General features: G+C 39.3%; 1 protein-coding gene across 4 annotated transcripts in view; it reads right to left on the bottom strand.

The window, feature by feature from the left end:
• Positions 1-12,755, bottom strand: part of ACER3 (alkaline ceramidase 3) — a 157,789-nt gene that overhangs the window by 73,720 nt on the left and 71,314 nt on the right. For 3 of the 4 annotated variants that reach the window (XM_070803950.1, XM_019974827.2, XM_070803951.1), the window contains one exon: positions 6,568-6,620. The exons of the other annotated variant lie outside the window; for it this stretch is intronic. In XM_070803950.1, the coding sequence (XP_070660051.1) occupies positions 6,568-6,620 (53 nt within the window). The remainder of the gene's footprint in view (positions 1-6,567; positions 6,621-12,755) is intronic. 4 annotated transcript variants of the gene reach the window in all.

Here is a 12,755-nt window from a genome sequence, read left to right as displayed (position 1 = left end):
TTACATATTGCTCATGTTAAAGGTTGAAATGTCTATGATATGTCAAACATGCTTGGATACACAAATCTATAGCTAAGAGGTGAGATCAGAACTGAATAGAGATGTTTTGAATCATCAGTGTATAGGTCACATTCAAACGTACGAGATTATATAAGATCACCTAGGAGGGAACACAGAGAAGATTGCTGCTGTTCAGTTGCTGAGTGCTGTCCAACTTTTTGCAACCCCATAGACTGTAGCATGCCAGGCTCCTCTGTCCATGGGATTTACCAGGCAAGAATGCTGGACTGGGTTGTTATTTCCTTCTCCTGGGCATCTTTCCAGACCAGGGATCGAACCCATGTCTCCTGCATTAGTAGGCAGATTCTTAAATACTGAAACACCAGGGAAGCCCACAGAGAACGTGGCTCAGGGCAAAAGAGTGGCCAGTAGAGTAAGGAAGAAAGCCGGGGGAATTTCGTTTTCCATAAGACAAGGAAAACCAGGAAGTCAAGATAACTGTTTCATGAAGAAAAAGTAAACACTGTATAGAATGCTCAGTTCAGTTCAGCTCAGTCGCTCAGTCATATCTGACTCTCTGCAACACCATGGACTGCAGCACGCCAGGCTTCCCTGTCCATCACCAACTCCCAGAGCTTGCTCAAATTCATGTCCATTGAGTCAGTGATGCCATCCAACCATCTCATCCTCTGTCGCCCCCTTCTCTTCCTACCTTCAATTTTCCCCAGCATCAGGGTCTTTTCCAATGAGCCAGTTCTTCCCATGAGGTGGCCAAAGTATTGGAGCTTCAGCATCAGTCCTTCCAATGATTTCCTTTAGGATTGACTGGTTTGATCTCCTTGCTGTCCAAGGGATGCTCAAGAGTCTTCTCCACACAGTTAAAAGGATCAATTCTTCGGCACTTAGCCTTCTTTACAGTCCAGCTCTCACACCTATACATGACTACTGGAAAAACCATAGCTTTGACTAGATGGACCTCTGTCAGCAAAGTAATGTCTCTGCTTTTTCATATGCTGTCTAGGTTTGTCACACCAAGGAGCAAGTGTCTTTTAATTTCATGGCTACAGTCACCATCTGCAGTGATTCTGGAGCACAGGGTATGAGGCCAAAAGAGATATAAAAAGAAATCTAAAAAAGGAAACAGGTGTAAAATAATGGTTCTGGGAAGTGAAATTATGAGGGAAATGTAATTGCACTGCTTTGTGGCATTCGGTGCTTATTTGCAATTTCTGTTTAATAACTTAAAAGTGAGGTCACTCAACAAAGGGATGTGACTTCTATGAGCAATACTTAGCTACTGAGTTCAGGCACATAGTAGGCAGGTAATTGAGCTTGATCTGGGCTAAATATTACTCAAAAAGCAAGATGGCTTTAAGGGTATCTATATGGATGGGTGAGAATTATTATAATTGAGGGCCACAGATTACAAACTTTGTAAAAAAGGGGAAAGGAGAGGCAAAATGTACTTCCTCCCAGTCTTTTCATTATTATTTATACAACTGATATCATATTACACAAAGTTTTACATCTTTATAATATTTTCCCATGTAAACAGTCTTCAAAAATATTACTTTAGTTTAGGTATATCACAGCATATTTAGCAACTGTTAAATTATTGTTTTCTTTTTGTTTGGCCATGTCTCACAGCCTGTGGGGTCTCAGTTCCCCAACCAGGGATTAACCCAGGTGTCAGCAGTGAAAGTGCTGAGCCCTGTAACCACTGGGCTGCCAGGGAATTCCAAAAGACCTTCCTACTGTTAAACATTTAGATCGTTTAAAATTCTTTATCACATGTGATGCTCTGATAAATATCTTTGTGAAACACCTTTTCTCTACCTCTGATTACTTTCTTAGGAAGCAATCCTAGGAGTGCAATTACTGGGTCAAAGTATACGTCCATTGTTTTTCTGTTTAAAGTACAATAAAAATAATTTTCTTCTCCCTGAACCATTTGAGTCAGCCAGTGACATGAGGTTCCACAACTCCAAAGTAGTTTAGTGCACGTTTCCTACAAGGATATTCACTCAAGATTATATGCCTTGATTAAATGGAATTTAGCACAGGAATGCAACGTTGGTATTATATGTGAAAATAAATCAACATACTAGACCATACTAATATAATAAAGAAGAAAAACCACACAATCATTTCAAGAGATACAGAAAAAATCTGAAAATTCCAACACTTTTTCTTGATTAAAAACACTCAAATGAGGTAGAAGGGAACTTCGTCAGCCTAATAAAGTTAATATTATAATTAATGGTGAAAACCTGAAAGCTTTCTTCTTAAGATAGGAAGAAAATAAGGATGTCTGTTCTCTCCACTTCTATTCAACAGTGTCTAGGATACAAATGAATATACACGCAAAACAGAAACATATTCACAAATATAGAAAACAAACTTGTGGTTACCAAAGAGAAGAGGAAGAGGGGAAGGACAATTAGAGTGTAGAATTAATAGAAACAAAGTACTACATAGAAAATAGATAAGCAACAAAGATACATAGCATACCAATATAAAATAGATAAGCAACAAAGATATATAGCATACCACAGCCATTATCTTATAGTAATTTATAATGGAATATAATCTGTAAAAATATGGAATCATTATGTTGTACATTTGAAACTAATATAATAATGTAAATTAACTATATTTCAATTAAAAATAAAACACTGTCCAAGAAGTCCAAGTCAGGGCAGTTAGGCAAGAAAAATAAGTGAAAGCCATTTAATTGCTAAAGAGACGTAAAGCTATCTCTATTTACATATGACAAAAATCCCTAATGAATCCATATACATATACACATAAAACTGTAAGAGGTAAAAACAAGTTCAAGAGGGCTGCAGGAATAGGAGCAATAGGCAAAAATCATTGTTATTTCTATACAATGGCATGAGAAATCAGAAAATGAAATTAACAATTTCATTTATAGCATCAAAAAGAATACCTACACAAAAGAAGTCAAGACTTGCACATAAACTATAAAACATCATTGAAAGAAATTTAAAAGACTTAAATAAGTGAGAAGATACCCTGTATTCAAATATTGGAAGCCCTAATATATAGATGGCAATACTTTACAAAGTATGGATTTAATGCAATCTCTTTCAAAATCCCTTTTCATACTGTTCATGGGGTTCTCAAGGCAAGAATACTGAAGCAGTTTGCCATTCCCTTCTCCAGTGGACCGCATTTTGTCAGAACTCTCCACCATGACCCATGCGTCTTGGGTGGCCCTTCATGGCATAATGCATAGTTTCATTGAATTAGACAAGGTTGTGGTCCATGTGATCAGATTGGTTAGTTTTCTGTGATTGTGGTTTTCAGTCTGTCTGCCCTCTGATGGAGAAGGATAAGAGGCTTATGGAAGCTTCCTGATGGGAGAGACTGACTGAGAGGGATACTGACTGGGTCTTGTTCTGATGGCCCCCATGCTCAGTAAATCTTTAATCCAATTTTCTGTTGATGGGTGGGGCTGTGTTCCCTCCCTGTTATTTACATGGGGCAAAGCTCAATATTCAGAAAACGAAGATCATGGCATCCGGTCCCATCACTTCATGGGAAATAGATGGGGAAACAGTGGAAACAGTGTCAGACTTTATTTTTCTGGGCTCCAAAATCACTACAGATGGTGACTGCAGCCATGAAATTAAAAGACGCTTACTCCTTGGAAGGAAAGTTATGACCAACCTAGATAGCATATTCAAAAGCAGAGACATTACTTTGCCAACAAAGGTTCGTCTAGTCAAGGCTATGGTTTTTCCTGTGGTCATGTATGGATGTGAGAGTTGGACTGTGAAGAAGGCTGAGCACCAAAGAATTGATGCTTTTGAACTGTGGTGTTGGAGAAGACTCTTGAGAGTCCCTTGGACTGCAAGGAGATCCAACCAGTCCATTCTGAAGGAGATCAGCCCTGGGATTTCTTTGGAAGGAATGATGCTAAAGCTGAAACTCCAGTACTTTGGCCACCTCATGTGAAGAACTGACTCATTGGAAAAGACTCTGATGCTGGGAGGGATTGGGGGCAAGAGGAGAAGGGGACGACAGAGGATGAGACGGCTGGATGGCATCACTGACTCAATGGACGTGAGTCTGAGTGAACTCCGGGAGTTGGTGATGGACAGGGAGGCCTGGCGTGCTGCGATTCATGGGGTCGCAAAGAGTTGGACACGACTGAATGACTGATCTGATCTGAAAATCACTGCAGAGGGTGACTGCAGCCATGAAATTAAAAGACCCTTGTTCCTTGGAATAAAAGCTATGACCAACCTAGACAGCATACTAAAAAGCAGAGACATTACTTTGCCAACAAAAGTCCATCTAGTCAAAGCTGTGGTTTTTCCAGTGGTCATGTATGGATGTGAGAGTTGGACTATAAAGAAAGCTGAGTGCTGAAGAATTGATGCTTTTGAACTGTGGTGTTGAAGAAGACCCTTGAGAGTCCCCTGGACTGCAGGGAGATCCAACCAGTCCATCCTAAAGGAAATCAGTCCTGAATATTCACTGGGAAGGACTGATGCTGAAGCTGAAACTCCAATACTTTGGCAACCTGATGCTAAGAACCAACTCATTGAAAAAGACCCTGATGCTGGGAAAGATTGAGGACAACAGGAGAAGGGGACAACAGAGGATGAGATGGTTGGATGGTATCACCGAGTCAACGGACATGAGTTTGAGTAAACTCCAGGAGTTGGTGATAGACAGGGAGGCCTGGCATGCTGCAGTCCATGGGGTCGCAAAGAGTCAGACACGGCTGAGCGACTGAACTGATTCACTGACTTTCAAAATCCCACCTAACTTTGCAGAAATTGATAAATGCCAGGGATCCAAAATACATTAACCAATTTTTAAAAAGAATAAATTTGGAGGATTCACAGCTCCCAATTTCAAAATTTACTACAAACCTACCTGAATCAAGGTACATATAGGTCAGTGGAATCAAGAGTCAAGAAATAAACTCATAAATTTATAATTGATTGATTTCAACAGGGGTGCCACGACATTTCAGTGGGGAAAGAACCTACATATCCACAACACCACCAACAAAATCAAGAAATTAACATAGATTAATTACTACTACATAATCCTCCAATCCCATTAAATTTTTCTAAGTGTCCCAATAATATCATAAGTATAAGCGCACGCGCACACACACACACATGCACACACATATACATTCACAGGATCCAGTCCAGAATTATGCAGTGTATTTACTCCTCATGTCTTTTTAGTCTCCTTCAATCTTGAACAGTTCCTTGGTCTTTTCACTTTATGATCATGGATACTTTTGAAGATTACAGGCCACTTGTTTTACAGAATGTCACTCATATTTTAATATAGCTGTAATTAATAATTCATAGACTGTTAATTAAACAGGTTCTTCCAGATTAGCACTATCCAATACAGTAGGCACTAGGCATATGTGGTTATTGAGCATTTGGAGTAATCTATACTGAAATACTGGAGAAGGCAATGGCACCCCACTCCAGTACTTTTGCCTGGAAAATCCCATGGACGGAGAAGCCTGCTAGGCTGCAGTCCATGGGGTCGCTAAGAGTCGGACACGACTGAGCGACTTCACTTTCACTTTCCACTTTCATGCATTGGAGAAGGAAATGGCAACCCACTCCAGTGTTCTTGCCTGGAGAATCCCAGGGATGGCGGGGCCTGGTGGGCTGCCGTCTGTGGGGTTGCACAGAGTCGGACACGACTGAAGCGACTTAGCAGCATACTGAAATACACTGCAAGTGTGAAATATATACCCAATTTTAGGCTGTGAGACATTTCATTAATAGATTTTTATATTATATGTTGAAATAATAGCAATACTTTGGATATACTAAGTTAAAATATATTATTAAAATTAATTACACCTATTTCTTTTTAATGTGGCTTTTTAAAATGTGACTACTAGAAATTATACAAGTAGTTCACATTATTTTTTTTTCAAATATATTTTTTAATTGAAGGATAATTGCTTTATAGAATTTTTTTGTTTTCTGTCAAACCTCAACACGAACCTCAACATTATATTTCTATTAGACGGTGCTATTCTAGAAGTTTCTGGGTTAGTAATGGGGAACAAAGAGGTTAAAAGATTCAGGACAACCTATACGGCCCCCTTGGAGCAAGGACAGTAAATATAAATCCTAGCATAGCTCTAAAACCCTGCTAGTTAAAGGAACCAGACCATTCAACTGGACACCGTAAAAGAGACATAAGGGAACATAGCAGCTAAGAATAAGAATACATTGTTTTGGTGAGGATGTCTGCATGGCATTTTACTTTCTAATCCTGCTCTAAAGCCATACATGCCTTAACAGAGGTGGTCAAAAACTCATACTGCTCTTGCTTGGTTTCTCTCTGGACCACTTCTTTGCTTGCCTCTTTACTTCACTTATTCAACCTGGATCCTTTGGCCTGAAGTAAAAACTCTTGGGATTACAGATCTCATCTTTTTTCTCTTGTCTCAATATCACCCTCTAGAAATTCGCTCTTTCCTAAAATATGAAGTGTCTCTGGATTAAGGGAAATAAGCATTTAGTAAATTTTGTCATTACTGACCTGCATTTCATATTTCAGAGTCATGTGGAAGCACCAGGATCCCATTCCTACCACTGAAATTAAAACAAACAAACAAACAAACAAAAACAATTAGCATGAAATTCTTTGTGGGGGTCCAGAGTGACTTGAAAAAACAATAAGACATTTTAAAGCACTGAGTTTTAAGAACAAATTTATGAAATCCTGTGGCAAGATATACCAGACCCTGCCTAAGCTCTATCTATAATTGACGAAATTTTGGAACAGGAAAAAAAAAAAAACAAGCATAAATTCTCGTAAATTCCCTCCAGTAAGTGATTTACTAGATTAATCAATATTCTCCATTTTTTTGCATAAAATGTATTATGGATGCTAGGGGTAAGTTTTAATGCTCAGAGCTGGTTAGCTACTCTTCAGTACTTCTTTGTATTTCTAATCCAAATAGTTGAAGTATATGCTTAATAAGAACCAATCAGTTATGTTTGTTTGTTCCCAAACTTGTTAATGCCACTGCATTTAGTCAACAGAAATATGACTGCAAAAAGACAGCTACTGTTTCTATAAAAACTATTTAAAATATTTCAAGAAATGTTTAAAACAGACAATAAAATTGAGTTGCTAATAAAAATTGCTCTTGATATCTATAGATACATGTTACAAATTGGGTAAAATTCTATATTCATGTCTCGAAGTTCTTTCCAAGTGCTTCTATTTTAAATAAATCGTTTTCATTTTAAGGTTTAAAATTTTCTGTTTGTTTTTCAATGCAAAAAAGACTAATCAGAACTATAGGGTACTATATTCAAAGGCCATGATCTGCATCAAATCATTGTCAAAGATTATACCACTATGCTTCAATTAAAATAAAACTTAAAGAACAGGTATATATATTTTTCAATAATTATAGCTTTGACTCTTTAAAAATTAACAGAATAAATATCACTCCTCATCACATCTGATAATCCAGCTTCTACTGTGATGAAGCTCAGTTCAATAAGCCTTTACTGAGTTCTTCCTATTTGCCAAATTCAACTACAGACGCTGAGGTACAAAGATAAGATCCAGTCATTGGTCTTTATGAAGCATACAGGCTAATGGGAGAGACAAGCATACAGGCTAATGGAAGAGACAGGCCGATAAATAGAAGATACCAGTACGTGGACAAATGGGGAGGAAAAAAAAGATTATTGCATAGAGTGAACTTCCTCGGTGGTTCCGCTGGTAAAGAACCCGCCTCTCGATGCAGGAGACATGGGTTTGATCCCTGGGTAGGGAAGATTCCCTGAAGAAAGAAAAGGCAACCTGCTCCAGTATTCTTGCCTGGAAAATTTCACCGACAGAGGAACTACAGTCCACAGGAGTGGACATGACTGAGAGTGCAGTCCACACGCACGCACACATGCACATGCACACACACACACTACCATAGAAGCACAGTCCTTGGGAAGAGTTGGACACGACTGAAAGGAACACACACACACACACTCTCTCTCTCTCTCTCTCTCTCTCTCTCTACCAGAGGAGCACAAAAGACGGCACTTACAAAAGAAGCCAGAGAAAGCAAGAATGATACCAGAGGAATCTGTCTCAAGGATATAACAGTTAGCTCAACAAACACAGTAAATATGGATGTTATCAAACCATTTCAACAAAGCCATTAGGGAAAGATTTTAAACCCTTTGTTTCTCTTGTTTAAAAAAAAAAATCAGTACCGATATTATCACATTTTTTTAGTGCTCAAAAGGAGATGATAGAAGTAAAGAGTTACTGAACTCATCTTACTAAGGAATTGAGGAAGTGGGATGGTGGCTGTCCTTTTTCAAAGGAGAAATCACAAAATTAGATAATTAATGGCAGGAGAAAAAAACCAAACCTTGTGAGCTATTTAAACTCATACAATATACTATAAAGTAAAAAAATAAAAATGAGGTGGATGACTATTTATCCTGAAAGGCAGACTGGCCTCTTAATCTATGTCTCACTCAAGGGCTGTTTTTATCCAAACATTTCCAAATATTCTCTTGTCACTGTTTACTATATCACATTAAAGCCTGATCTTTAAAAAAATCTCTACAGTTTATTCCCATTCAAAACTCCATTTAGAGTGCAAAGAAATAGAACAGAATATCACCTTTCACAATACAATATTTTATATTTTGCCACTATAAAGCAAACCACCAATTTTTGCTAAAATGTATTAGCTTTATTGAGATACAATTCACATGCATGTGTGCATGCTCAGTGAAGTCTGACTCTTTGCAGCCCCATGGACTATAGTCCTCCTCCTCTGCCCATGGGACTCTCCAGGCAAGAGATCTTTCTACTGATCTCTACACTCCACTGATCTTTCTACTGTCTATAGTTTTGTCTTTTCCAAACTGTCATACAGTTGGAATCATACAGTAAGTAGCCTTTTCAGACTGGCTTTTCACTTAGTAATATGCATTTATGGTTCTTCCATGGCTGTCCATGGCCTTATATACCACAGCTCTTTCTAGTGCTGAATAATATTCCATTGTCTGGAGGTACCACAGTTTATTTCTTCATTCACCTATTAAAGGGCAGATTAGCTCCTTTCAGGTATGGCACTGTGAATAAACCTGTATCTGTGTGCAGGTTTCTGTGTAAACAACAATTTTCATCTCTATCAGGTAAATGCCAGGGAAAGTTCGATTGTATGGTGAGAGTATGTTTTGTGAGAAACTGCCAAACTGTTTCGAAGTGGCTGTGCCATTCTGCATCCCTACCAGCAATGAATGAAAGTTCCTGTTGCTTCAAAACCTCAGTTCCTTTTCAACAGATATTTACGGGGCGCTTAACAATGTTCCATGGATCCCAGCCTTATCTAACTCAATGAAACGAGGAGCCATGCCGGTAGGGCCACGCAAAACAAATGGGTCATGGTGGAGAGTTCTGAAAAAACATGGGCCACTGGAGAGGGAATGGCAAACCACTTCAGTATTCTTGCTTTGAGAACCCCATGAACAGCATGAAAATGCAAAAAGATAGGACACTGAAAAATGAACTTCCCAGGTCGGTAGGTGCCCAGTATACTACTAGAGATCAGTAGAGAAATAACTCCAGAAAAAATGAAGAGATGGAGCCAAAGTGAAAACAACACCCATATGTGGATGTAACTGGTAATGGAAGTAAAGCCCAATGCTGTAAAGAACAATATTGTATAGGAACCTGGAATGTTAGGTCCATGAATCAAGGTAAATTGGAAGTGGTCAAACAGGAGATGGCAAGAGTGAACATTGATATTTTAAGAATCAAGGAATTAAAATGGACCGGAATGGGCATATTTAATTCAGATGACCATTATATCTACTACTGTAGGCAAGAATCCCTTAGAAGAAATGGAGTAGCCCTCATAATCAACAAAACAGTCCGAAATGCAGTTCTTGGGTGCAGTCTCAAAAATGACAGAATGATCTCTGTTTGTTTCCAAGGCAAACCATTCAATATCACAGTAGTCCAAGTCTATGGCCCAACCACTAATGCCAAAGAAGCTGACGTGGAACAGTTCTACAAGACCTTCCAGAACTAGCATCAAAAAAGATATCCTCTTCATCATAAGGGGACTGGAACGCAAAGTAGGAAGTCAAGAGGTACCTGGAATAATAAGCAAGTTTAGCCTTGGAGTACAAAATGAAGCAGGGCAAAGGCTAACAGAGTTTTGCCAAGAGAACACACTGGTCATAGCAAACACCCTTTCCCAACAACACAAGAGACAACTCTACATACAGACATCACCAGATGGACAATACCAAAATCAGATTGATTATATTCTTTGCAGCCGAAGATGGAGAAGCTCTATACATACTCAGCAAAAACGAGACCAGAAGCTGACCATGGTTCAGATCATGAACTCCTTATTATTCAGACTTAAATTGAAGAAAGTAGGGAAAACCATTAGATCATTCACTTATGACCTAAATGAAATTCTTTACGATTATACAGAGGAAGTGACAAATAGATTAAAGGAATTAGATCTGACAGACAGCATGCCTTAAGAACTATGGACAGAGGTTCATGACATTGTACAGGAGGCTGTGACCAAGACCATCCCCAGGAAAAGAAACACAAAAAGGCAAAATGGTTGTCTGAGGAGGCCTTACAAATAGATAAGAAAAGAAGAAAAGCAAAAGGCAAAGGAGAAAAGGAAAGATCTATCCATCTGAAGAATAGCAAGGAGAGATAAGAAAGCCTTCCTAAGTGATCAGTGCAAAGAAATAGAGGAAAACAATAGAATGGGAAAGACTAGAGATCTCTTCAAGATAATTAGAGATACCAAAGGAACATTTCATGCAAAGATGGGCACAATAAAGGACAGAAATGGTATGAACCTTACAGAAGCAGAAGATATTAAGAGGTGGCAAGAATACACAGAAGAACTATACAAAACAGATCTTCATGACCCAGATAACTATGACAGTGTGATCACTCACCTAGAGCCAGACATCCTGGAGTGCGAAATCAAGTGGGCCTTAGGAAGCATCAATATGACCAAAGCTAGTAGAGGAGATGGGAATACCACACCACCTTACCTGCCTCCTGAGAAACCTGTATGCAGGTCAAGAAGCAACAATTAGAACAGGACATGGAACGATGGACTGGTTCCAAATCGGGAAAGGAGTAGTACATCAAAGCTGTATATTGTCATCCTGTTTATTTAACTTATATGCAGAGTACATCATGTGAAATGCCAGGGCTGGATGAAGCACAAGTTGGAATCAAGATTGCTTGCCGGGATTCCACTCGTGACAAAGGTCATGAGGAAGGAGGCTCGGCAAACGCAAAGGCGGGATCGAGCTTCAGGAGTCCCCCCGGATATTCTCGAGCATCTACCCCCCAAAAACCAGAGTCTGCCTACTTTATTGCTTTGTGCTCTCACCTCTGACTTTACTGGGGGCTGTCCCCCACCACCATCTCGCTCTCTCTGTCAAAGAGTTAACTTACAGCTCCAATTAATAAAGTTCCTGGGCAATTAGGAGTGTTTAAATCCAAACCCCTCAGATGGCTCTCTAACTCGCCTGTCAAGTTTACCCAGACTCCTACAGCTATGCATACGATTGTTTACAGTCTCCCAGCCTCGAGAGGCACGGGAAGCTTAAGATATTCAAATAGCTTAGAGCCTCTCAGAGAGTTAGAAACTGTCAGAATAAGACTAGTAAAGGATTTCATTGATGAGTCAATGTTTGTTGCCAAGTTTTCACATCCCCTGAATTGTATCCTTGAATATGTATTAATTAATAGTTGGTATGTAGAAAAAATAAGTAGTGGCCTTGGTGTTAGTAACTTTAGACCCTTAAGGTAATAAATTCTTTTCTTTGTTGTAAACCCATTACACATCCGCCCTATAGGAATGCAATTTTATCTTCGGAAGATGGCGCCAAACCTTAAAATAATTACTCTTAGAGAAAATAAGTCTTTGTTGATAAGTCCTTGTCAAGAGTCATAAAATGTTAGTAGGCCTTCTGGCCAGAAGATGATGTAAATCACCTAAACCATTTGTATACGATAAATTTGCAGGAAAGAAACCCTGGTTTTTGATAAGAATCAAAGACTGCTGACTTTGCATCCCCTATTATCCTCTACGTGTAACTTAGGGTATATAAGCCCCCGTTGAAAATAAAGCTACAGGCCTTGCTCACCAGCGCTTGGTCTTCCCATATCATTCTTTTCACATTCTGGCTGAAGTCTCCATCTGGAGTGCGGAACCCACCATGCTTACTAATTATGCCTGGGCTTCTAAGACCCACTCGAGAAGGTGTCTAGGGTGAGACACCTTCCGCTATTCGAGAGGGCGCCTGCGGCCTACGTAAGTGGTGCAAACTTCTTGTCTTGAAGTTTTATTGGTCTCCCGCGTAAACCAAGCTACTCAGCCTCTTTTCTCCACTGAATTTTCCTACTGAGCTATCCTCATTCTATTACTCTTTATATCTTTGATAAATATGTAAATACTCGCCGACTCCGTCTCCCCTTCGAATACCCTGGATCAGCCGGGGCTGGACCTCGGCAATTGCCAGGAGAAATATCAATAACTTCAGATATGCAGATGATACCACCCTTATAGCAGAAAAAGAAGAGGAACTAAAAAGCCTCTTGACGAAAGTGAAAAAGGAGAGTAAAAAAGTTGGCTTAAATCTCAGAAAATTCAGAAAACTAAGATCTTGGCATCTGGCCCTAGTACTTCATGGCAAATA

Source organism: Bos indicus, chromosome 15, assembly GCF_029378745.1.
Source record: "Bos indicus isolate NIAB-ARS_2022 breed Sahiwal x Tharparkar chromosome 15, NIAB-ARS_B.indTharparkar_mat_pri_1.0, whole genome shotgun sequence".
Lineage (NCBI taxonomy): Eukaryota > Metazoa > Chordata > Mammalia > Artiodactyla > Bovidae > Bos > Bos indicus.
Note: the sequence above shows the minus strand (reverse complement) of the source record. Positions and strands in the feature narration are given on the sequence as shown.